This window comes from Cinclus cinclus, chromosome 3 (assembly GCF_963662255.1).
Source record: "Cinclus cinclus chromosome 3, bCinCin1.1, whole genome shotgun sequence".
Classification (NCBI taxonomy): domain Eukaryota; kingdom Metazoa; phylum Chordata; class Aves; order Passeriformes; family Cinclidae; genus Cinclus; species Cinclus cinclus.
The window spans coordinates 34,657,394-34,682,571 of NC_085048.1; the positions used below are offsets into that span (position 1 = coordinate 34,657,394).

The window sequence follows — 25,178 nt, forward strand, 5'->3', positions numbered from 1 at the left end:
CCCGAGGACGGCGGACAGCGAGTGAGCGGCGAGCGAGGCGCGACGATCACGCAGCCGGCAGCCCGGGCGGCGTCCCGAGCGCTCCTCGCACACGCCCGGCAGTTGCGGAGCACCTGCGGCCGGCGCGCCCGGCGGGCAGCCCGTGCCTGGCGGCGGGCGGGTCACAGCCCGGGGCTGCCCGGGGCGGCGCGCAGGCTGCGCGGTGTCCCCGGAGGTTCGCCCGCTCCCCGCCCCGCCGCGCCGCTCCCCAGCCCTCCTCCCCTGCCGCAGACACCCCCGGCGCGGTGCGGCGGAGCGGCGGCTGACCCCGTGGGATGGCGGGGCTCTGCCTGTGGCTGTGGCTGTGGCTGTGCGCGGCGGCGGCGGCGGCGGAGCTGCGGCTGACCCTGCTGCACACCAACGACGTGCACGGACGGGTGGAGGCGCAGGGCGCGGGCCCGCGGAGCTGCGCGGCCGGAGCGCCGGGATGCTTCGGCGGCGTGGCGCGGAGAGCGGCGCGGGTGGCGGCGGAGCGGGCCGCGCTCCGCAACGTGCTGCTGCTGGACGCCGGGGACCAGTACCAGGGCACCGTGTGGTTCTCCCGCTTCAAGGGCCGGGAGGCGGTCCACTTCATGAACCTCCTGCGCTACGATGCCATGGTAAAGCGGGCCGGGGGACGGCGAGACGCGCGGTGGGGGTCTTCCCCTCTCTCTCTCTCTCCCCCCACCCCTTGGGTGCTGGGTCTATTCCTGCCTTTCCTCGCCCGATGCCGGCTTTTCTCATTGCCGCCTCCTTCCGTGTGTAGTCGCATCAGAAAAGGCTGTAGGTAACGCTAAGATCGTGGCCAAAGGTAGCTGGGAGGCAGACGAGGAGAAGGGAAGTGATTTGCTGGGTAATGGTCTCTCGGCCGAATTAGGTCCTGAGCTGGCAACCCCACGGGCAGCCAGAAACCGGGACATGATGGCAAGGCTGCACAGAGTGATGCAGTGGAGCTCTCCTTGGCAGATGCAGGGCCCGGGGGCACGCAAGGGGCTGGACGGGCTCTGTTGGAGAGGGGTTGGCAGGCCATGGAGATGACCCCAGCAAAAGCCAGGCCAAGAGTCTGGTCTGTGCCAGAGGAGCTAACTCTGCTTGAGGCTCGCGGCTTGTCCTGCTTCGGTCCTGGGGGAGGGGACAGGTGGCACATGTTGGCAATGCTATTTCAAAGAGTGGAGGCTTTTAGTTTTCATCAATCCCACTCTGGTTGTGTCGTATGGTCAGAGCTGGGGTCATGATAGGTATATAAGGGTTGTGTTTGTACACAGAGACTTCAGCAACGCCTTAGTGAGGAAGGTCTCTGAGATTATGCTAATCGTGCATCTTTATTCTGCCTCTTTTGGTCGTGCAAGTGCTGAGAGGAAAGGTAGAATTTGTGGCTGAGACTGGGGGATGTCACTCCATGTTCTTTTATCTCAGGGCAATGGCTTACTTTGTTTGTGTACAACTCCGGAAAGGAGAGAGATTAAAGTCATGTTTGAGCAAGATTGCTGTTCTGAGAGTGACTGGGTATTTATTTCATTCCAGTTGTCAGCTTGAGGGGAAAATCTTCTGGGCATATCACAGGTCTTCATCTTTTTTGCTTTGTTTGGAAAGGACTGTGCTTTCACCTGTGTATTCCCACTGCCTCAGGGCAGCTGTGGAAGGAAAGGTCATGCCCGAAGTACACTTTCTTAGGCTAAGCACCAGACAGGTCTGTGAGGGATGCTGCTCCCCGTTCGCACGCCCTAGTGAATGGTTTTCTAATTGTGAAAGTGACATTATCAGGGTCTTTCCTCCCAATGGTGATGGAGAGGAAGGTGTGAATTCAGGTCTCATCCTCATTGAGAGCTGCGGAGCACCCTGGGATTCTACAGTGCAGAACTAGCTTGAGGTGGTTTTTCCTGCCTTTATTCATAAAGCTTTCTGCTGTTCATCATTTTTCTGCCTTGTGCTTGCTGGTATAACAGGTTCATGGGAAGCCTGCGAGCCTGTACAGTTCCTATCACAAGAAGACATTTTTTCAGGCAGTGTTGAAGTACTGTAAAGTTTTAGAAACAAGTTATGTAGGAAGCACCTGGTTTTGGAGATACCATGAGCTTTTTCATCAGAATAAGCTTTAAAAATAAACCCACCCCATAGCAGATAGCCAGAGGCTTGTGTCAGATCTGAATGCTTTAGGCGAAGTAGTCAACCACTTGTTCTCTGTTGAGGTGCCGCTTGTTATAATTTGAATAGAAGGTGACAGGATAGGTGCTAAACGTTCTGTAGGTTCCCAGTCTTTCTCTGCTCCCAAAGAGCCTGAGGAACAGATGCCGAGGGCCAGGCAGTGCTGCAGCTTGTCTATGGACCGTGCCGGGGGGCCGTGCAGTGGGGATGGTGGCTGGGTGGGGGCACACGGAGCAAGGTAGGAACCGCTCTGAGAGGGGTGAGCTAGAGTTTCTTTAAGCAAAATTTGGGAAGTCACATCCCTGACAGAAGGGGTGGGGATTGCTGAAATGTTTAGAAGTGAGCTGCAGCACTAGGATTACAAACAGGATGAAGGAGAGAGCATGAGTCATTGAAGTTGTTACAGGATGCGGGCAGGAGCCATAGGAGGATTTAGGGCAGCCTAGAAGCATTAGAGGTTTTCTCCACAAATGGGAGAGGTTTCCTTTTTTAAGTTTACCTTTTCCTCATTTATACCTGTTATTACCTCCAGTCTGTTTTCTCCTGTTTCTTCACCTTCCAAAATTTTTCATGGAACTAGTCTTTTTTTCTGGTGTAATTAAGACTAAAATCCAATTTAAATTCCTCAAAGGCAGTAATTGGAGAGGTGAAAGAAGTCTTCTAGCTTTATTTTTAAGTTGCATCCTTCTGTTAATTTAATTTATATGTATTCTGATTTTTGAAATATTTTTAGACTTGCTCCTTGTGAAAAAAAAGGATTATATAATCACATGCTGTGTGCATGAATATTTCTGTTTATTCCCCCTTGTGACTTACAGTTACACTGGCCAACAGATTCAGATTTGGTGAAGTGATATTGCACAGGTGCAGAGTCTCAGGAGCTCTGGGTGTAAGGGCAGTTAGGTAGAATATAGGTGCCCACAATGATGCCCATTTTCCTCCTCAGAGGAGTAGCATCAAAAGTAAAACTGTACTACCAGCCACCGGTGATTTCTCATTAACAACTTTGTAACCACCCACACCGTGGGGAAAGTTTTGATTAAAGCTAGTGTCCTAATGGACATGAAATAATCTGAATGCAAGACACAAAGCCAAGATAAACAGTCTTTCCTAACTGGTTGGTTGGGTTAGGGTTTTGGGGTTTTTTCCCCCACAACAAAATGTTGGCAGTTATATCCCACTCAATTTCTTAATTCATTTGCAACCGTTTTTGTTGGGGTTTAATTGCATATTTAGGAGGAACAAAGGGCATGTGCACTAGCCAAAAGGAAAGAGCTTTTTGCCATTCTGATATACTCTACCAGTCCATAGGTATCTTTTCAGAACATCCAGATGGCATCAAGATGGATGTCTTCTCCTTTTTTTTCCCTTTTTTTTTTTTTTAACAGGAGGTTAGATTGTAATTAGAATAGTTAGAAATGGAACATAGTGGGAGTGCATTGTGTCTTCCCAAGTCAGGATTTTTTTAAAGATAGTTCTTGGTCCTTTTGGAAAGTGCTGCAGTAGCACACTAACAATTTGGCTCCTTCCCAGGGGTGTGAGTAGTGTTCTCTCCAGTGTCAGCAGGATCAGCTGGTTTCCAGTGCAAGTTGGTGCTGATATCCTGAAATTTCACAGAGACATTGATTACCTGCCTGTGAGGACAAAAGGAGTCAGTCTGTCCCAAAAGAAAGACACTGCCAAACGATTGAAATACTGAGCTCCCAGACATGTGGTGGCTTCAAGGTCCTGGCTGGTTTGGAACGTGATCAGGGTTAATATATCCATTTGGAGAATAAAAACTGGGACAGAAGGGTACATAAACCTTCTGAGATGATGGATGCATCTTTCCCCACTTAATCTCAGAATTAAATTAAGAGCACACTTTTGCCTAGAAGAGTTGGCCCATTGGCTTTGATACCTCTTAGGTGCTTTGCTCGAGCTGCAACCTGAAACCTCATACAAATTTATTACGTACCAGGTTACACAATTACTGTGTTTCTGTGGATACGTCTTTTCCTTGCCTAATACCTAAATATGCTACAAAGTCCTTGCGTGTGTTGTGCTTCTGCATCTATGGAGGTTTTGCTGATTTATCACCAAACTTGCAAGCACAGGCATGTGGCCACTTAGGCTGAGCATGAAAAAGGGGCAAGTGGAGAAATTTCCCTTGAGGTAAGTCCTTAACCAGCCTGGAAAAAGCTAGACATTCTCATCTTGGTGGTATTACCTTGCTAATAAATAAACAGGACTGCTCATTTTGTGTGGCAGTCTTGGTGCTTCACCGTGTTAGGTGCACACCCACCTGTGTGTGCACACCCCCAAAAAGGATCGTCTCTGGGGTTTCTCCCTAACTGATAAACATTAGATCTTCCATAGACAAGTAATGATATTGATGATGGATAGAAAATTATATTTTCTTGTTGCATGTTAAAGCACAGAAGAATTTTTGCTAAGTGAAATGTAAGTATGTTTTAAAAACTGTAGTCCAAGCACAAAACTCTTAAAATGCAGTTTTTATTTAAAGAAAATGTTAAATATCAATGGCCATATTTGTTTTCTTCAGTATTTAAACAACTTATTTTCTATACACAACATTTATGTCTTCCTTTGTGGTTATCCTTAGTCCTCTTTTTTAGAGCTACAGGATGTACAATGAGTGGGTTTTGATGTGGTACAAACAAATAGGTTTTGGATTTTGACTTTCACATCCGAATTCATGTGAGAGAGTCTGAAAAACAAAAACCTACATCTAAAAAGAAAATTAACCCAACCACTTCTGTGCTCATGAAAAACAGGAATCTGTTGGTTTAGACAAGTTTTCTTTCATAGAACATAGACTTTGTTTTCTCAAAAAGACCATGTATAAAACTTATGAGACTGTTTACACTGAATATTTGAGGTAGGGTATCATATTTTCTTCTTGCTTTTTGCAGGCTTTGGGTAACCATGAATTTGATGAAGGTGTGAGTGGATTATTGGATCCTCTTCTAAAAAATGCGAATTTTACTGTCCTGAGTGCAAATATTAAAGGGAAAACTCCATTAGGAAATGAAATGATGAAATATGTTCATCCCTTTAAAATAGTTCATTTTGATTCAGAATCAGTTGGAATTGTTGGCTACACTACGAAGGAAACTTCTTTTCTTTCACAGCCAGGTATGTTTTCTTTAGTATGTAAGTTTATGTCCTTTGTTACTATTTTGTTATTTGCCTACTATTTTTAAATCCAACGATTAATGTTGTCAGCTGAAAAGTGGGAAGTCTGTTTTATCAGTATTTACTTGTATTACTCAACTTTGCCTGATTCTTAAACTTCAAGAGGCTTGCTAGCATTAAAACCCTCTTTCACACAGACTTGGACTATATCTGAGAATATCAGAAAGTCAGTGAGATTACAGGAGAGCTATGGGGTCATTGGGATTTTTATTCTTGCTTCAGTTGTTAAAGTTGTATTACATTATAAATTTGTTGTTAAAGTTATATATACATTGTAAACGAAAATTAAGACATGATTATAACTTGTCTGTAGCGTGATGTGTGACAGTTCTCTGTGTGTCGAAATTTTGTTCTTGGATTCTTCCATGCCCAAAACCAAGGAGAGGTTCATACTTGTTTTTGAAGCAAAAGTTGCCCAAGATGTTTTTAGCCTCTCAAAATATTTGCAGGAATTAGACTACAGAAGGAACACCCATTCAGCTTTTACCACAATTGCTTCATTCATGAGTAAAATTAGAATTGATGAGGAAAAAGGCTTCTCAATTTCTGCCTATTTTTCCCAGCGTTTCAGGGGGTTTGGTTTGATGAGGATTTTGTTTGGGTTTGGTTTTTTTAGTAAAATAAAATGGTCTAGTGGAATAAGAAACACATTTAAATCAGCTGTAGGAGATATGAGTCACTGCCTGCTCAGAGTTCAGCCAACATGTAAGAAAAACAGAGTTTCTTCCCTGGGTCTTGCAGGGATGCTCTAAGCACTGGTTTAAAATACTTTCATATTGAAAGGGGACTTCATATTATTATTTCTCTTTGAACTGCTCAGTAATAGAGAAACAGTGCATTGGTTTCCTGGCAAAAGGAATATTCAATATTTTGAGGAAGTATTAGAATGTAAAACTATTCCTTCTGTGGGTTTTAATTCTAGTGCTACATGTTTAATCTGTCAAGAAATGGACATCTGACATCTGAAGAGATGTATTGATCTCACCTCTATTTTTCAGTGACGCGGTTTGGGATTCCTGTCTTTTTTTCCCCCCAGCAAAAAAAGGAAAATTGATCTGCATTTTGTGTAGGCAATAGAATTTTACCTGTGCCTGAGGGTGTGAGGGTTGATACCATCAGATGTCATGCTAAGTTTGAATAATGGCAGCCAATATTGTTCTCCATTAGGGATTAATAAAATCTGCTGCCACTCTTCTTCCAAACACCTGTATTGGGGCAACAAGCTCATCAAAGTAACTTTCTTGCAAATAAATACAATAGGTGAAAATCCAGATAGTGCCAGGATGATTCTATGAAGCATTTGAATACATTTCCAATAACATTTAGACATCATATCCAATCCCTCGGTATGCCAAGATATTGTAAGAGACCACAGCTAGATAAAAAAGCAACGTTAAAAGGGAAGTCTTGTTAGCTCCATAAATGGAGCTGAAGCATCCCTAAGGAAGTATATCCCATAGTGTAACTGAGCAAAAAGCAGAGAAAATTCTAACAGCAACGTTTATAGCAATCAGATTTATTATCATTTTCTGCTTTGTCTTCTCGGTGTGTGGAGGAATATTTAGAAGCTTTGAAAACATGAATTCAGGACACATTAATATAACTCAGTGACTATATATTGTCCATGACCTAGCAATCCTTCACGCTGGTAAAATCATGACAGACATGGGTCAGTGGCTAAATAATTATCAACCTAGTTCCTTATATTCAATTAATAAGGGACCTTGTGAATTTTAAATTCAGCACCTTGCTTCTTTCTACACATTTCTTCCAGATGGTTCCGTTTTCTCTGCCTCTGTGTGCTTTGGCATGCTCTACATTCTTAGGGCACTCTCAAGGCAAACAGGAAGCTTGAGAATGCTGAAAAGTGAATTCCTACATTACTGCCTTCTGTGGAAGTATTTTTATTGTAAAATCTCAATAACTTGCACCCAGCTATGAAATTACAACTTGTACTTTTCATAGTCTGCTGAAAAAAAAGGTTATCAAAAGACTTGAACAGAGTATAAAGTCTTTAAATCTCAGTGCTTCCTTTGGGAGGGACCAACTAATCTCTGCTGAAGGTACTGTTAATTTCACTTTTTGGAAAACATAGGAATGGGGAGCACACTTATAGATTACAGCCAATTGGCAGTTTTTCTGAAGTTCTCTGTTTTGCTAGGTACAGCTGTCTCAGCTGACTGCCCTGCAGGCTTTTCCATGTCCTGAAAGAGTTACTCATAACTTGGCACATAGACACAGTTATTTGTGTATTTATTTTTGTATAAGATGTAAACCCAAACCCACCTATTCTGTAACCCTACAGGCAGCAAAATATTTACTAAAACCATCAACTTGGCAGAGTTTTCTAAAATGGAATTTTAAATTGCATTTATTCCAGTTTATTATGGCAATCTTGCATAATATATTAAACAGGCAGACAGTTCTTTTTCCTTGTTCAGTTGTAGCTGTTTGGCTGTTTTTTCTGAAACTACCTTATCTAAAAAGAGAGGAGGATGCCGCATCAGCTTAATACCTTGAAAGAGAAGTGAAATATTGACATGAGCAATAAGTTAGTCATTTTGATTCAGATTGTTTTGAAAAATGACCGGATGAGTGCTAAGCAGTATCTTGCTTTTGGCCTGGTTTCTCAGAGAGTTGAATACTGTGTAATTGCTCTTGCAGTTCCCCCCTGTATAACTTTCAAACCTGCTGGCCCATTTCATCTCAGCTTCATCAAATACTCAGATGACTGGGATGCAAAGCTGTGTGCAGTGCCATGGAGAAGAGGTGGAAGAAGCTCCTGGAGCTCCAGGCAGAATACCCTTTCTGAGAGCAAGGCAGGCTACAGGAGAACAGTGGGTGGGGGGATTGGCAGTGGGACGACCCACCCGAGCTCTGGTGTCTGCCTGTCCTGACCTAACAGTCCTGGGAGAGGGATGGGCTTACCTGCATGTGATGGGCCTTGCTTTCCCCCCTCATTATGAAAGTGGGCTGGTTTGTTTTCATACCTTTTCTCTACAACTACCTGAAAAAAAGGTGTAGCAAGGTGTGGAACAGAAGGACCTGACGCTCTCCTAAGTAACAAGTGACAGGTCAAGAGGGGATGCCCTCAAAGTTTTGCCAGGGGAGGTTGACATTGGATTTTTGGAAAAAATTCTTCTTGGAAAGGGTTGTCAAGCACTGGAACAGACTGCCCAAGGAAGTTCTGGAGACACCAAGTTCTGGAGGTGTAGATCTGGCACTTGGGGACACAGTTTAGTGGTGGATTTGGCAGTGCTGGGTTAATGGTTGGACTATGATCTTAGAGGCATTTTCCAGCCTAGAGGATTCTATGATTCCGTGGTTGAAGACTAATAATAATGTGTTTTCAATTAAAATGTAAGGCACCTTTGTAGGCTGCAGTGGTGTAGAGGGATAACAGAGCTGCTGCTGATGAGGAGAGTTTGGTTGTCATGCACCACCTGGCTACTGGCCATGGGAGACGTTAGCCCACAAGCACAGCTCGTTAGTGGCTTGTTCCTGTTCTTTGTTTCAAGAGCTCAGCTCTCTGCAGAACTGGTACCTGCACCACTGGGGTGCAGCTGGCCCACTGTGGTACATGAGGAGTACATGAAGAGCCTGTGTTCAGGGATCAATTCTTGCACTTCCCTTTCTGCTGGCAGCTCTGCATCAGGCCCAGCTGCTGTCGAATGCAAGGACGTGCAAAGAGCGGCTGAAACCAGTGGCTCTCTTCAGCCTGGAGAAGAAGGCTAAGAGTGCAGTCTTCTACTGGTGATTGAGAATTTATAGGGAAGACAGGGACAGACACTTCCCAGAGGGGAAGAGAAAGGATGAAAAACAATGGACTCAATTAGTAACAAAGGAAATTATGGTGGGAGTTAAGGAAAAAATTTGTCATGGTAAGCATGGTTAAGCCATTAAACAGGTTGCCCAGAGAGACTGGCATTTCAGCCAGCTCAGACTAGACCCTGAGCATCCTCATTTGGCTTTCAGATCCTGCTTTGAGTGGGTTTTGGACTACGTGGTTCCTGGAGGTCTTTTCCAAGCTCAATTAACTCAGACTCTTTAATTCTGAGAAAAGGTCCACAGGAAGAAAATGTGGGGATGCACTGCACAATTCACTCTGCAATGTGCAGTACAGAGATTCCCCCTGGCACTAACAGAACTATTGAATGGGTGTGGTGCTGAACCAATTTATGTAACCCTCTTTTATCTCTTCCATTGTAGTAGCTTCCTCCTCATTTCCTGAAACATTTTGCAGTGGATTGTGAATTCGTTTCACTCCTCCCTTTGTTATGAAATAATATAAATCTTTTTATTTTAAAGGCATATTTCAAAATTATTTGATCACAGAACTCTGCAGGAAGGAGAGGAATTAGGTAGAGGAGGAATTGGTAGAAAAGTCTCTCAGCTGTCTTCACCAGAAGGTCTAAGTTTACAATTGGTTGAATCTGTCCATAAACTCTATTCTTAAAACTTTGTCAGAGAAATTATTCTCTTACATAGGAAGTCCTTTTGTACAACCCAAACCACTGTGCCCAGGATAAAAACGCCTGTTATTCTAGTGCTCATGTAACTGCTTGTTGTGTTAGAGTAATTTCAGTAGGCACACAAAACTTGCAGAAAGGCAGTTTCTAAAGGTTGTCAGTTTCCCAGCGTCCTTGTCCAGAAAAGGTTTCTCCTTTCCAGACTTTCTGTTCCTTACGCCGTCGTTTCAGGATGGTGTCTCAGATGTGTGCTGTATTGGTATTACTAAGAGTGGTTCACCTTAGGTGAGATAATTTGTATAAAAAGGCAATTCAGAGTTTAATGGAGGACTTTGAAGAAGCTGCTGTTTAAAACCTTGGGAGAGGGGGGATAAAGGAATGAACAAGATGAGCGTGCAGTAAAAAGGGAGATTAAACTTAGGAGAAGATAGACGATCTCAAAGAAATACAGTTGGGGAAGAAAAAAAAACTTTGTAGTAGAATACAAGTGTCTATATGCAAACCCTGATGCATTTAGTTTCATTTCACTAGTTAAATAATAAAAGCCATTCCATTTCTGATCCTACTATTGATGTCACTGATTTTTTTATGGAGTTATAACTTTCTTTAGTCTAGGCAAGTATATATATGGCTTGTTGCAGAAATGTTGTATTAGTCTAAGCACACAGGTGCTCCATAGAGATTGAAGAACATCAGTTCAGGTCAAGAACTTGAAACAGCTAAAGATATTTGAAAGGCACTGCCATTCAAAGTCCTTTTAATTATACAATTATATATCTGATGTCAGCTACTTTATTTTTAACTAGCAATTAAGGTACTTCTAAAGTAAATTTTTATTTTTATTTTTAAGGGGATGATGTCACCTTTGAAGATGAAATTGAAGCATTGCAACTGCAAGTGAATAAACTTACTGCTATGGGAATTAACAAAATAATTGCACTAGGACATTCTGGTTTTACTGTGGACAAAAATATTGCCCAAAAAGTGAAAGGAGTGGATGTTGTGATTGGAGGACATACAAACACATTTCTCTACACAGGTATTTTACTTCTTACTAAAATGTTGCTTCTAAAGCTAACCTGAAACTGTTTGTCTCTAAACTCAGAGAACTTTCACCAATGTAGTTTACTGCTGGCTGCACTCAGCCAGGTTCATAGTTGGTACATGTCCATAACTTTCATGGAAGAAGCCAACTCAAAACAGCCTCTGCACACCAAGTACCACAACTCACTGAGAGGTTCCATAATGCTGTGGAGTTCAAGGTGACCTATACAAAGTGGGGAAGAAGAACAAAGGTAGTAATACTGGTAAATTACTACTAAACATACTGTATTTCTTTCAAGCTCACACCTATAAAAGAGTAATTAGTTGTCTACTTTTAAACATGTATGTGACTTAACCAGAAAAATCAATTATAGAAGACTTCAAAACTGCTGGTGTTGATTTTCTCTGTAATCTGATTCTATATTCATAAGTCTCCATTTGGCATGCCATTAAAACACTTTCTCCAAGTTTCGTCTATTTCAATCTCTTAATCTCTGACTTTGTTCCTCTTTTCTCTAGAGGCAGACGTCATTCCAGAGATAAACATTGCTGATCTGGTTTCTCCTGCAGTAATGCTACTTTAGGCAACACCTACCATCAGCAGTTTCCCCAGTGCTATTACCTTCTCCAGATTGTAAGGACACTGTGTGAAGTAAAGGAGAGGCTGTTTTGTTGTTCTGTTTGACTGAATTTTTTAAGTTCTTTAAATTTAGCAGAAACTGTAATAACTGGTTGAGACTATAATGGGAACTTTCTTTAATTTTCAGAATTTTCCCATGTGCCCTAGTCACAGGGATAACATTCTGTACCCTACCCTTGGAACCTGACCACTTAAAAGGTTTGCACTGTCCATCACCCTCTCCTCTCCCTGTTCATCTCTTCCCTGTTTCTCATGCCTTTGCTGTCTTATTTGGACTCTCACCTTTTGTTATCTCACTTGTTAAAAAGAAACGATTGCATGCCACAGTTATACATTGAGCAGATCAGAATATCTCTTGAGTTTGACCTCAGGGAATAACTTTGATGACTAATCTGGAGGCATTTACACACATACCTACAAGTCAGAGCTCACAAACACTCTTCAGAGGGGTGCAGCAGAGAAGTAGCCAAACGGAATGAACAACAGGATGGACCATCCCAATACCATGTGTCTAAGAGTGACCAAGGGGACTGGCTGAGGGGACTGGAAGAGCCTGTGGAGACATTTTACTCAAATCTGTCCGTGTTTCCCACCAACTTGCAGCTCAGGGACTCCCCAGACCCGCAGTGGTGTCTTGACATTTACTGACTCCATCTCCTCTTGACTACCTTTAACTTCCACAACACCCCATAGCAGGGTGTTCCAACAGTGACCTGCACAACTCACAGAGACCTTGGTCTTGTCTTGGGGTGCAGACTGCAATTTTGTTGAATTATTTTTGAGATGGGAAAAACAAGGATGGATTCTGTATTCAAAGTGTGCATTCATTGTGGATTTACACTGTGGAATCCCTATTCTCTTGTACAGTCTTGTTGGCCAATGCCTGCAGAGAGTTTGTGCCTGATAGTGCTGGCCCCAGTAGTCAGAATACTATTGTGGGTGCGATCCAGAGAGGCACCACATGTTGCAATTTGGAATCATGATGTGAAGTGCTGCAGGAGCTGAGACATCTCAATATTCTGTCTAGATCTGCAGGTGTTTGCAAGCACACCTCTAGTCATCCCAGACTAGACTACGTCAAGCTGTTCCACCCCTCCCCATTTGAAGCTGTCCAAGATTCACAAGGCCAGAGAGAGCACACTGCAGGAGACTCTGCAGCCTTCAGGTTAAAAAACCTCAGCTCAGAACAAGTTCTGGTCCCTTTTCCAAGGGCTCAACTCTTTTCATAAAACAAAACTGTCTTACTTTTGTTTTATTAATGCTGTCAAGGTGAGAAAAATAAAGAAGTAATGTCTGGGGGAGACACACCAAAAGTATCTATTTATTTAGTCAAAATATGATTTTTTTTTGACAGAATGTGGCCAGAGTATATAATTTTTTATCCCAAGCACATGCTCACTCATTCAGGAGCATCATGAGTGCATTTGTGACCCATGCCCTGCTGAGTCAAAGCCATCAGTCAACATTCCCAGAGAAACAGCTGCATCTGTGGAGGTGATTTCACTGCAGAGTAAAGCATCTGATTTGAAATATCTTTCTGCATGTCTCAATGCATACATTAAGCTTACAAGCTCTCATTTAAATCAAGAGGTGTAATCAAAAACTGGCAACAGAATCTGGGAGAATGTTTCAGCTCAGTGTCAGTGGAGACATATGAGCTGTTTAGCCTGTTCTGTCATGGAGGTTTGGAGACATACTGCCCATGAAGACATTTCCACAGAGAAATGTTAGTATAAGGGTTTAATCTTGGACTAGTCCAACCTGTCTCTAAAATATTTGCCAATCTCCAGTTTATCCACAGGTTGTAATGCAAATATTGTCTTGACTTGTTCAGGTGTGCATTTCATTTGTAGAATTGATTCAAACAGCAGTGGTAGTTTGGGATTAGAGCAGTTTACTTCCTGGTTTTCATCCGAACCGATGTTCTTAAAATGTAGCGTGTTGGCTAAAACAGGGTAAGGAGTAGGAAAGTGTTATATGTTCATCAGTCACCCAGTATGAGCTTGTGCATTTGTAATGAAACAGCATCTCATGCCCAGACTGAGCTTGAATTCTAGAGCTGTATTCTTTGGGGTAAGATGCACTGAATAGTCTTTGCATTTCAGAAGGAACACATCTATCTTACAGGGGAAAGATGTCATTGTGCTAATTAATCCTGCAAGGAAGTATCAGCATCAGAAACTATTTTGTTAGAAAGCAAGAAATGAGTAAGACTCTGGACAAGCTATACACTTGTGTATACAAACTATACACAGCTGATATAAACTAAAATAATGCCTATAAAGAATAATGTTATCTTTCTAATGCTCTGTTCATTTGAGGACTAGAGAAGGACAGGGGAAAAAAAACGGATTCCTTCTTCAGTTAAGAAAACCCCAAAGCCACTTTTGTGTGCATAAATCCTGTAGAGTCCTCATTAGCTACAGGATTTCTTAAATTCTTCCCCAAATAAATTAGTAGTTAAGCAGTACTCCAAGAAAGCAACTCTGTTGGCCTGGCTGAAAGTAGAAAAGATAGTTCTGTGGTAAGTTAGGTTCAGTTTGCAGTTTGTTGCAGCTCTTCTCCCTGGAGAAATAGGAGGGATTAGAGAGGAATATGCATCGTATTGGAGTTCTGGTAGGAATATTTATCATGCTCTTTATCGTAGGATTTAGTATTACATAAACAACTGTAAATGGAAGGAAACAAGTCGTTCTGTGAGCAGTGGAAGTGAAAAGGCTGCTTTCCTCTGGATCCAGGTGCTCTGCACCTGCTCCCCCATGGCCCTGCCTTGCCAGCAGCCCTGTGCTCACCAACACATGAATGAGAAATTGCCACCATCTTTGGGACAGGAGTAAGGAGCAGGCTCCGAGGGAGCTCTGTCACACAGGACATTATGGCTCTTAGAGTTATGCAGCCTTGGTCTGACAGTGGGGCAGAAATGACAGGAATAACATCAGGGAGAGATACTACTGAGATAATGTTGTCACCACTCAGATAACGTGAAGGAGGCACAGAGAAGGCTGGTACCGTTGAGGCGAGAGTTGTGCTGTGCAGTTCCAGTTTTCTTTGCCACTTTCTACTAAAGGGTGGTTTCTAAATCCTGTGGTATCCTAGGCCAATTGAGCTATCTCTTTCTTTCTGTCAGTGCCTTGCCTTAATCTGTTTCCAAGTCCTACCTCTAGTCACCTTCAAGGCTTTGCAGGTTGATAGGAGTTTTAAATCCATGACCACACAGCTTTAATTCTAACGAAGTTTGTTTTTGCAGAGGGTTTGCAGTCTGTCTGAAATTTTGGAGGCTGTGTGGTATAGCAAAAAAAATCAGCTTGCTTTATGTACAAATGCACAGAACTGTTTTTAGGTATTCTGTCTGCTTATTAACAGTAGACTTTTGCATTAGACTTTTTCAGATCAAGAAGTTTGATTAATGTTTTACTAGGATTCTTATTTTCTGTCTGATGCAGAATAATGTATGAAGGCTCAACAATAAACTTTTCATCCAGTGGCTGGTATGTTTGCATTAGTGAGGGGTTTAGATTGCAGTAATTGGAATGAAAAGTTGCTTTGTTTCTGTTATGAGGTAATGTCATGGCAGAGTGTGCTGTCAAAACTTAAATACTGTGGTAGTTAAGTTCATGTCCTGAAAACAACATTATCTCTTATGAGATAACTGAACAATTGAATCTGTGCTTGTTGTCCAATACAGTCATGGCTGTTTCTATCCTGTCTGGATTATTAAAGGCTGAGAAACATTTGGAATGTCACTCTGGTAACTCCTTGAAGGTCACATGAGCTGAAGACCCACTTTTGATGCTTGTTCTGTGCAGGCACCCCACCCTCTACTGAATTGCCAGCTGGCCCCTATCCATTCATGGTTGACTCAGACGATGGGAGGAAGGTGCCAGTTGTACAAGCTTATGCTTATGGAAAATATCTTGGTTACTTAAATGTTACATTTGACAAGAAAGGAAATGTAGTTGAAGCAGTTGGAAACCCCATTCTGCTGGACAGCACTATTCCTGAAGGTATGTGGACTAGGCATTTGAGTTTGCCTGCAGCACTCTGCTACAGTTCTAGTTAAACAAGTTAAACACGTCTGAATAAGAATTCAGATTTCTTTCTGAGCTTGTCATATTAAATACAATGTCTGAATAAGAATTCAGCTTTCTGAGCTTGCTATTCTCTTCTGTGTAGGGTTCAGCCTGTGTTACAGTTGAATATGCATGCATTGGGAGTGTGTTTTTATCTATTTAAAATCGCTGAAAGTCCTTTTGTAAGAATTCAGGTGATACAATACCTTGCCACTTTGTAGAACCTGTTTTAGCTAGTCCTGTAATTGTGATTTAAAAGATTATGAGGACTAATTTACAGTTTTGCCAGAGGCTGATTTCTTCAGAACAGAGTTTAGAGCAATATAGGAAAGTGGAAATGTTCCAGGAAAAATTTGAAGTACCCTTCCAACTACTCTGCTTACGTGCAAATATAATATACAAACCCTTGAGCTCTTGTATGCAGTGCTAACTGTGTTCAACATTTTAACTCTCCAACATTTAAAGAAGTGGGAGGAGAAGAGTTTCTATGTCACTTTTTGTTTGTAACAGTCTCAGAGCTCTGTTAACTGTTTTTTTTTTGTCACCTCTGTAATTTCCCAGGGCTGGTTTTCTAATCTGTTTCTTCTCCAGTGTTTGCTGTATGAAGTTCTGAGCTTTTATCAGACTTTCTAGGTTCTACCTGAGTATTTGTAAAAAAAAAAAAAATCCTTTAAAATTATTTGTTCAGAGATATTTAATGTGTTATTCTCAGTGACCTATTAATGTAGGGAGGTGATGTAATGAAACTTTACATTCTCCCTCTGAAGTCAGTAAAACTAAAAATTCAGATACGTCGGTGGTATAATTTTATAAATGTTGCTCTTGCTGACAGATATGAGCAAATTGATTAAAACTAGTAGCTAATATAAAATAGTTGTAGCATCTGTCTGCATATACAGGTATCTTCATTTTTTTTCTGAAATAATTAAATTTTCACCTGAGAGACAGATGTGCATAGAGAATTAATTTCTATAAAGGGTTTATTTCTTGACATTGATATTTGAGCTATTTTTCCTTTTAGCACAACATTAAAGGGAGGAAATTACAAACAGAATAAAAAACTATGTCAAAGACCAATCTCACTTGTATTTTGAAAATTCTTTCACCTGTCAAGGTAGGTACTAGAAAGTCCATCAGTCAGAGGTTAGAACAGGAAAAAAGGTTAGAACTGGACTGGGCAAAACTACAGAGGAGGTAACCTTGCTGTGGCACAGGACTGGCTTATTCCTTTGACTGTCCTGTCCTGCCTTCTCCTCTCACAGACGTTTTTTGAAGTGAATATAGCTGCCGTGTTGCTTGAGAAGCTTTTAGGAAAAGTGTACCTTTTTAGAATCATGAACACCTTTTTCTTTTCCTAATGTTTGTATTCACTTAAGTGTCATTAATATGAGATATGTATGATGCTTATTTTACACTATTATATTACTTTACAGATGAGCAAATTAAGGAAGAAGTGGAAAAATGGAGAGGAAACCTAAGGAATTATTCTGAAGAGATTGGAAAAACTAGTGTTTACCTGAATGGCACAAGCCAAGCATGCCGTTTCCAAGAATGTAACATGGGAAATTTGCTTTGTGATGCTGTGGTAAGATGCTTTCACCACTAGAGCTGGCAATTACATCTAAGGGTTACTCCAGAGCTATCCAGATCCAAACTATGAGCACATGGGCTGTGTGCCTGCTTTTCAACAGTGGAATATCCACTGTGTCCCTAGAAAGACCTGGCAGAAGCGAGGCTATAAGGAAAGCTGCTATAGAGAGTAAGCAGTAGTTTATTCTTTGTGCATAGCCTCATAGAAAGAACAGCTTTTTCACAGGTGGCTTTGAGGCTGCACTTTTAAGGGAGGGACATGGCAGTCTGATCTAAGAGCCCCTCAAGGAGGAGAGCTCAGCTCCCCTGCCCCTCTCCTGCTACTGTCCCCTACTCACAGCACTCACCCTCTGTCCTCTCATTACTCACTGGGCTTTGCTGTCACTTCAGTGCACTGGCACAGAAAACAAATCTGGGTAATTTTCTGTCAAGCTACTGACAGGAACTGTCCCCCTGAAGAGGGTAAAAGGTGCCAGCTGAAGCAAGGAGGGGGTGGGAAAGGCTATGCACCCAGCTGGGCACAGAACACCCCAGCCCAGAAGGAGCCACCAGCCCCTGCTGTGTTTTGACAGGCACTACTGGGCTTTAACAGTCACATAACTCCAGAAAAGTCTTTTTACAAGAAGTCATTTCCAGTTTTTAAACCTGCTGAGTTTGACAGTTTTACTGCCCTGCAGCAGCACCATTTCATTTAAGTGTTTCAGGGAGAAACATTCACTAATGTGACTTTTTCCAGAAAATTAAGTTTCCCATAAAGGGAGCGAGACAATTAATAATCATGAGTTTTCACTTAGATATGTCCCAAAAGCTATTTGTCTAGTCCATGGTATTGCTCTTATTGTAGTCCTTAAAATAATTCTCTAGTTCATGGGCTAATTTTCAAATCAGATTAATGTTTGGGAATTCTGCGCACAGTTCTAGAATTGCAACATCTTCTTTGTCTTTCAAGAAAGTAAACCTGTAATCTTTCAGAAGTCTGTAGATTTTCTTGCTTTACATTCTTTCTTAAGGGGATAAAATTCTATTTTATTTCAATCAATGAATGTCTCTAGACAACCACCTGCAGCCATCAGTAGACACACAGATTTCTCTGCACATTTCCTTACCAGTTCTATACTTGCTTTCCTGTCTGCTGACATGTGGTCAGAGGTATAAAGGTAAAAAATAGATCTCCCTGTTCCATGAGCTTTAATATTTAGAGTTGTCCTGAGAAATGGAGAGATTGAGAATTGCAGAAGACTGAATGTTTGTGCTAGGTCAAAACAGAGGTCCATTTAGTTCAGTGATGTGTCTCAACCAGTAGCCCATAATCTCAGAATAAAAGGTTGATAGGCCTAGATGGCAATTTACAAAGGACTTTAAAGGGACTCAGATGTGAAAAAACTGTGAAATTGATAACAGTACTGTGTGAACTCCTCTTTCAAGCTGCCTCAGCTCAGGGCTGGGAAGTTGCAATCCTTTGATTATGAGTTACAAACCTAAGCATAGATCTAGCCTCAGGGCATAACTTTGATAACTAAGCTGGAGGCAAAAATCATTTACACAGCAGCAAGTCAGAGGTCACAAACACTCCACATAGGGGTGCGGCAGAGAAGTGACCCACCTGGAACAGGTGACAGGATCATTCATCCAGAAGTTTTGTCTCCAAGAATGACGGAGTGGGGATGGTAGGGGACAAGCATACTCCTGGTCAAGCTTGTGGAGTTGCTGTATTCAGATCAGTCTAGGTCTCCCACCAGTTTGCAGCTCAGGCATTCCCCAAAGGCAGAAGTGGGCTCTTGATATTTACTGGCTCAACTGGAACATGCAGGGAGGGCAGGAAACAGCAACAGGGAGAAGGGGAGTGAGACAGCAGGGATTAGCTCCTGCAGAGCGGCTCCACGGCCCTTTGCCAGCCTCCAGCCTTCCCAGCAGCTGGTGGGAGGGCATTCCACCATGGACCTGCACATCCTGCAGAGCCCTTGGTCCTGGCAGTGCATAGCCTGCTGCTCCCCACTGCCTGCATAACTTGTGGTCCTTGCTCTGGAACACTTGCTCCCCATCCACCATGATTTAATAGCTTTCTTGAGTATTTCTTTCCATTATCTCTTTACCAGGTCAGACAGTCCAAGTCTACATCATCATTCTACATTCAGAAGCTTTTCTGTGTCTTTGACCATCTTCATCAACCCTCTCTGAATCTTTTAGGCTTTTTATCATTCTTGAATGAGAAAAGAAACAAATTCCTACCCAACCTTCACATGCCCTTCTTCATTTTATAGGCTTCTGTCATGTGCTTCCTGTACTTCTCTCTGTGAGACTGAAGAGTCTCACAGTCATAGTTATTCCTGTATAGAAACCAGTCCATACTTTCTTAGCCCATTTTCTTAGGTCATTCCAGCCTTTTCCCATTCCACTCAGTTATTTCTGAGGATTAACACTGGAGGCTTATCATCCTCATACAACTGAGTAATTATCTGGTCTCCATTTTCTTTACTATGAAGGATGTCACAAGCAAGTATTATCCTGTCCTTGCATTTTGTCAGAGCCTCACCACTGAACTGCTGTGGACACATTGCTGTGCAGAGTAGACTTTCTGATCCAGTAGGCCTATCTCCTGTTCTTCCACTGTTCTACATCTTTCTAGTAACCCAAGACCATTCCAAATATTAAATATCAACCACAGAGAAGCTAAAAAAAAACATAATTCCCTGCAATTTTAATGCACAACAGTATTTAAGGTCTTCTTCATTTCTCAGTTCCCCAAATATGCTTAAATCAGCTGTCTTTATCACAGTCATTCCAATAAAAAAAATCACTTTTCCTCTGATCAGTTGGCCTGCCTTGGCTATGCCATAGACACACAGACTAGGGCAGAGCCCAAGAGTTCATTACAGTAAAAGGCATATATTTTATGTTTTAAGAATTTTAAAAAGCAAAATACTTGTTGGTTTTTTTTAATAACTAAGTATTTTACAATGGGGCTGAAGATAATGTAAAAAAAACAAACAAAACCAAAAAAACCCCCACCTTTCTGTCTCTTTTCAATCTCAGACTGTATTTGGTGTAAATTTCCAGAGCCTGTAATAAGTGAAGATAAAATCTGTTTAAATGTTTTCCCCTGGTAGCTTTATGAGAATGTCAGGTATCCAGATAAAAAGACGTGGAACCATGTTTCAATGTGCATCATGAATGGAGGTGGGATACGATCACCCATTGATGAGCAGAGCACTAATGGTATGTAAAATTACCAGCTAATTTCTTTATCAGAAAGAAGGGATCAAATTATACCAGCCTGTTTAGGTATGGGCTTGTTTTGATGGGGTTTGCACAGTGTTTAGAAGTGACTTCAAACTTTCTGAAATGGTTGTCCATCATTTGAGCACAACAGCACTCAGGCTGACGTTGACAGAAGTCTCTAGCATTGTTTGTACACAATGCTTTTTGTCATTTCCCTCTCTCCTTGCTGCCTTGGAACAAAGAAAGGTCTCCTGCTGTACAGGGTCATCTGATATGGTCGCTGTGAGCCTTCTGTAGTCTGCTGTAGAGTAAGTAAATCCTGGGTTTTTCTGAATGCTAAGGTTTTAGTTTCTATTTTCCTGAAACCACATAAATGCAACCTGAAAACAAACAGCTTTCTCAGTTTAACTAAGTCTTTCTGTAGGACTATATGAGCAAATCTTAATCAGCTGGAAATAGTATGATGTAGTATGAATAACTGTGTTTCTTCATCTTAGGTTGCTGGTTTGCCATATCTTTTAGTAGCTCTGTTCTAATAGCAATACATGCAGCTACACCAAACTATGATTTATTGGTCTTGATACCTGCTAGACAATAAAAGATGCAGGTTCTTTGGGACAATATATGTGATTCTTACCCCTACCAGCCCTCATTTTCTTAAACTGTATTTGTCATGTCCCTTGTCAAAAATCCCATGGTAAACAGTCCGAAAATAATTCTGTAAACAAAAAACAAACAAACAAAAAACAAACAAAAAAAACCAAACAAAAAAAAAACAAAAAAAAAAAAAAAAAAAAAACAAAAAAAAAACAAAACCACAAGAAGCAAAGTCTCTTTCCCCCAGGTAGCATTACTGTGGAAGATTTGCTGTCTGTTTTGCCATTTGGAGGTCGTTTTGATATGGTGATGTTAAAAGGCTCCACACTGAAAGAAGCTTTTGAGCACAGTGTGAGGAGATATGGAAAAGGAAGTGGAGAGCTGCTGCAGGTTGGAGGTATATTTTATTCTTTCCTCTTCTGTTTTCCAAAACAGCTATCCCTCCTGTTGTCCTTCTTACATCTGGAAGCCTTTTTTTAAGAATGGAATGTCAAGCTGGCCATACATCCTGGCCCTGTGCCTTGCACATGCGGCCGGCTGAGCAGATGCTGTTTATACCCTGTATGTTTAATTTGAGCTGCTGTAGCACACAGGCCATTACTATTCCCTTCAGCACAGACAGTGTTCCCAAATTCCTGAACCCATAATGGCATCAGTTTAACACTGCAATTAACTAGAGGGAGATATAATTTAGTAGAGCTGTAATACAGAAATAGCTACGACAAACTCCAGTTTTTAGATCTCAACTGGCAGCCTACCTGAAACTCCAAACTGGATAGCTGTGCTGAATTTCAGTTCATCAAAATAATGTTGTGCAGTTCTCTAATGACTGATGACAGTTTCAGAGTTTGTCCAACTGGGCTATGGAATTGCTCCAGGAATTTCTAAATGAACAGTTAATACAAAAAAATTCTACTCATATCATTAATTGTAGCTGCCTATATGTTTATCCAGATGTGTATTAGGCTACAGTCATGTTTATTCCTGGTCTCTCTCTGTGATTTAGTGCAGATTTTATTGTCTAGTTAGCAGAAGAGCTAAACTCCAAGGGCAGGGGCTGGTGCATTCCCTCCCTCCATGCCTCTCATCCTATATAACCTGACAGTGTGATCTCTCACATGCCACAGACACAACCCATGTCTCACACTTTCACCAGTAAGTTCCCATGTTCTTAGGTACCTTTAAGGTAAACCAGGAACAAGCTCTAGTTACTGCCTCTTCACAGAAAAAGAAGAAAACCAGTAGCTCTGGAAAGGGTTCGGGATGGAAGATCCAGAGCAGGAAGAGCGCCAGGGTTGGAAGAGCCTCAGTGCTTTGAACGACCTTTAGTAGCTTTCCTCATCTGCAGATTCTTGGCAGTGCTGTCCTGGGGGCCTGGTTCTCCCCTGGCCTTGATCAAGGAAGGCTCACAGTGAGAAATGTGTCTTCTCCTAGAGTGAGGAGACACTGCAGCATACAGTCCTGGTCTGGCTTTCCTTTTTCAGGACAGTGCCTATTATCCAGAATAGCTACCAAGTTAGGCTTGCTGGCTGGCCTTAAAAAAAGTCATTTTGGCCAGCAGGCCAGGGAAATGAGAAAGCATGTGACTACAGAAATAAGGGAAGGTATTTTTATCTTGCAGTATTCCAATCCCATGACTAGTAATTTCCTTTCGTGGAGTAGTGATGAGAACAGGCTTCAGATAAGTAAATGAGGTGGGACAGTGCTTCAGCAATTCTTGTTTCTCTTGAAAGTTGCTCAGAAGTTGAGCAAGGCATTAACTGGTGTAATTCAGAATGATACAACTCTCAGTCACAGAAAGTAATGCAAAGAAGAAGAGAGGGAGAATGCTGCTTCTGGCCCTGTGTGTTCAACATACACTGCACTAAGTGGCATTCCAATGTGTATTTTTGTAGGCATCCACGTGGTCTATGATCTCTCCAGAGCCCCAGGAAGCAGAGTTGTTAGCTTAGAAGTGCTTTGCACAGCCTGCAGAGTCCCAGCCTATGTCCCACTGCAGATGGATGAAATCTACAACGTGACTCTGCCATCCTACATGTTATTTGGAGGAGATGGCTACAGTATGCTGAAAGACAAAAATTTGGGATATAGTAAAGGTAAGGGGGATACAGTCCAGGTAAGTATGGGCACTAGCAGTGTAACAGACAAACAATTCCCAAAAATTGAAAGATCTTTCTACAGTATAAACCTCTGACTTTTTGCCTTTACTCAATGATTAAATTTGCTTCTACTCTGAAAGCTCTGGATTGCTAGATTTGGTTGTAGGCAGCAATTCCATTCTTCTTCAGTTTAAACCACAGAAGTTTCAAAGAGAAACATCTTTATCAATTCAGCAGTGGTCAGAGAGCAGTTCTGAGACTGTGGTAAACCAGAAAAGCAGCAAAGAGCACAGAGAGTACCTCTTACACTGCCTTGCACTTGTACTCATTACTGAACAGTCTATTAAAAACACAGGTGCTATTTTCTATGGACTTTAAAATTTACACTGAATAGAAGCATTTCGAAAGAGAGCATAATCACCTCCACTATTAAATGATGTGCAGCTCAGGCAAACAACATAAGGTGAGATGAAAGATGCCATCCTACTCTAAGGGAATGAGCCTGCCCAGCCAAAAACAGGGACCCTGGGAGTTCTGCAGGCAAGAGAAGGCAGGGTGCTACAGACACCACACCACAGAAGAGAGGCGTTCTATAACGCTGGCTTAAGGTCCCCTAAAGCTGCATGCAAAGTGTTAGAAAATCTGTGTTTGCACAATTGACATCTATTTTTTAGGATGAAGGGGAACTTGAAAAACATTTGAGATTAAAATCTATTACTTCTGAAAACAAAGAAGGGGTATAGTACTGTGTTTAGAAAAAATACCTTTTAGGAGCCCATCTACATTTTTGCAGAACTTCAATTTTGTATGCTCTGGTTGTGCATGATGAAAGCATGCTTTTACCTCAAAAAATTTTCCTTTTGGACCTTTCTTACTTCAATATTTTGTTTCTATAGGTGTTTAAATTTAAAATTGATTCTCACAGGTAGGACTCTTGTTTTAAATCAGGTTTCACTGAACTCAAGTCCTACCCATGAGACTGAGAAAAATCACTAGGAATAGAGAAAGGGAAGAACCTGTGAGGTCCTGGTAAAGTCTTTCAGTACAACAGAAGGGTAAAACTGTAATTATTCTTAAGATGGAGGGTTACACTTTGCAAGAGCTTGGTTCAGAAGGGACTTACTGTATGATTGGCAGCAGTGACTGAAAAGGGTCTCCCACTGTAGAAAACCCACATAAAACCTTGTGTGCACACAAGCAGTGCCCAGACTAGAAGCTTCTCCTTAAAAAAGTAAATTTGAAAAAGTATAAGCGATAGCTTTGCCAGGTGTACAGCCCTACACCCCAAACAAGTGGGAGACTATCTCAATCTACCTGACTAGAAAATACCATTTTAACAAATTCAAAACAAGCCAGACAAAACAAAAATAATTTGTTAGTTTGTAAAATAGAAACAAATACAACTTCTGCTACCAAAAATTCTGTCTACAAACCACCACAGGTGATGTGTGCTGATTCAGAATGGCAAACCATAATAAACAATTTGATTCCTGAGCTAAAACTGGAATTTAGGCAAGTTCTTACATTTTGGTCAAGAGGTTGGCAGATGCAGAGAACAGTTTTTTTGTTTGTTTCTGTAGGTGAACCTGACATTGAGGTTGTTTCCCGCTATCTCCAGAGAATGAAGAGAGTTTACCCAGCAGTTGAAGGTCGAATAAAATTTTCTTCTGGAAGTCTTACTGAAGCAAGTCTCACCCTGATCTCTGTATTGTTCATGGTAACATTCTTGCACACTTGATTTTTTGTTAAGAAGAATACAGGAGGAGAGGTGATACTGATGAAGCCCTAAGAGACCTGTTCTCTTCTGTGACACCTTACAATGAATGAGCAGTGAGCAGCCCCCTGCATTGTGTTTAACCTGGTGCTGCCACTGGAGCACTGTGTGTAGGGCAAGGGGGCAGAATCCATGACTTCTCTGGGTCAGAATCAGCAGGTACCTGAAACAAGTTCCAGTGAATACTTACTGCTCAATCATAAAACAAGGACAGACTGAAACGGAGTATTATAAATTGTCAAATTCTTACAGCTGCTTTAGACAGTGAATTACAAACCTGATTCCCAATCTAAACAGGCTTCTAGAAAAGGATTT

General features: G+C 41.8%; 1 protein-coding gene across 1 annotated transcript; it reads left to right on the top strand.

The window, feature by feature from the left end:
* Positions 1–314: 314 nt before the first annotated feature.
* On the top strand, positions 315–24,858 carry NT5E (5'-nucleotidase ecto). The gene is made up of 9 exons (XM_062488653.1): positions 315–638; positions 5,079–5,301; positions 10,681–10,869; positions 15,321–15,518; positions 17,018–17,169; positions 20,282–20,390; positions 21,238–21,387; positions 22,886–23,086; positions 24,670–24,858. Exons 1-9 carry the CDS (start codon positions 315–317, stop codon positions 24,825–24,827), a joined length of 1,704 nt encoding a protein of 567 aa, XP_062344637.1. The 3' UTR covers positions 24,828–24,858.
* The last annotated feature ends 320 nt before the right edge of the window (positions 24,859–25,178 follow it).

What these genes read in the sequence shown, in the direction of transcription:
- NT5E (XM_062488653.1), top strand. Translation starts at nt 315, where the DNA reads ATGGCGGGGCTCTGCCTGTGGCTGTGGCTGTGGCTGTGCGCGGCGGCG. An exon ending in TTCTTTTCTTTCACAGCCAG is followed by an intron (nt 5,302 to 10,680) that starts GTATGTTTTCTT and finishes TTTATTTTTAAG; the next exon opens with GGGATGATGTCACCTTTGAA. An exon ending in TGATGAGCAGAGCACTAATG is followed by an intron (nt 20,391 to 21,237) that starts GTATGTAAAATT and finishes TCTTTCCCCCAG; the next exon opens with GTAGCATTACTGTGGAAGAT.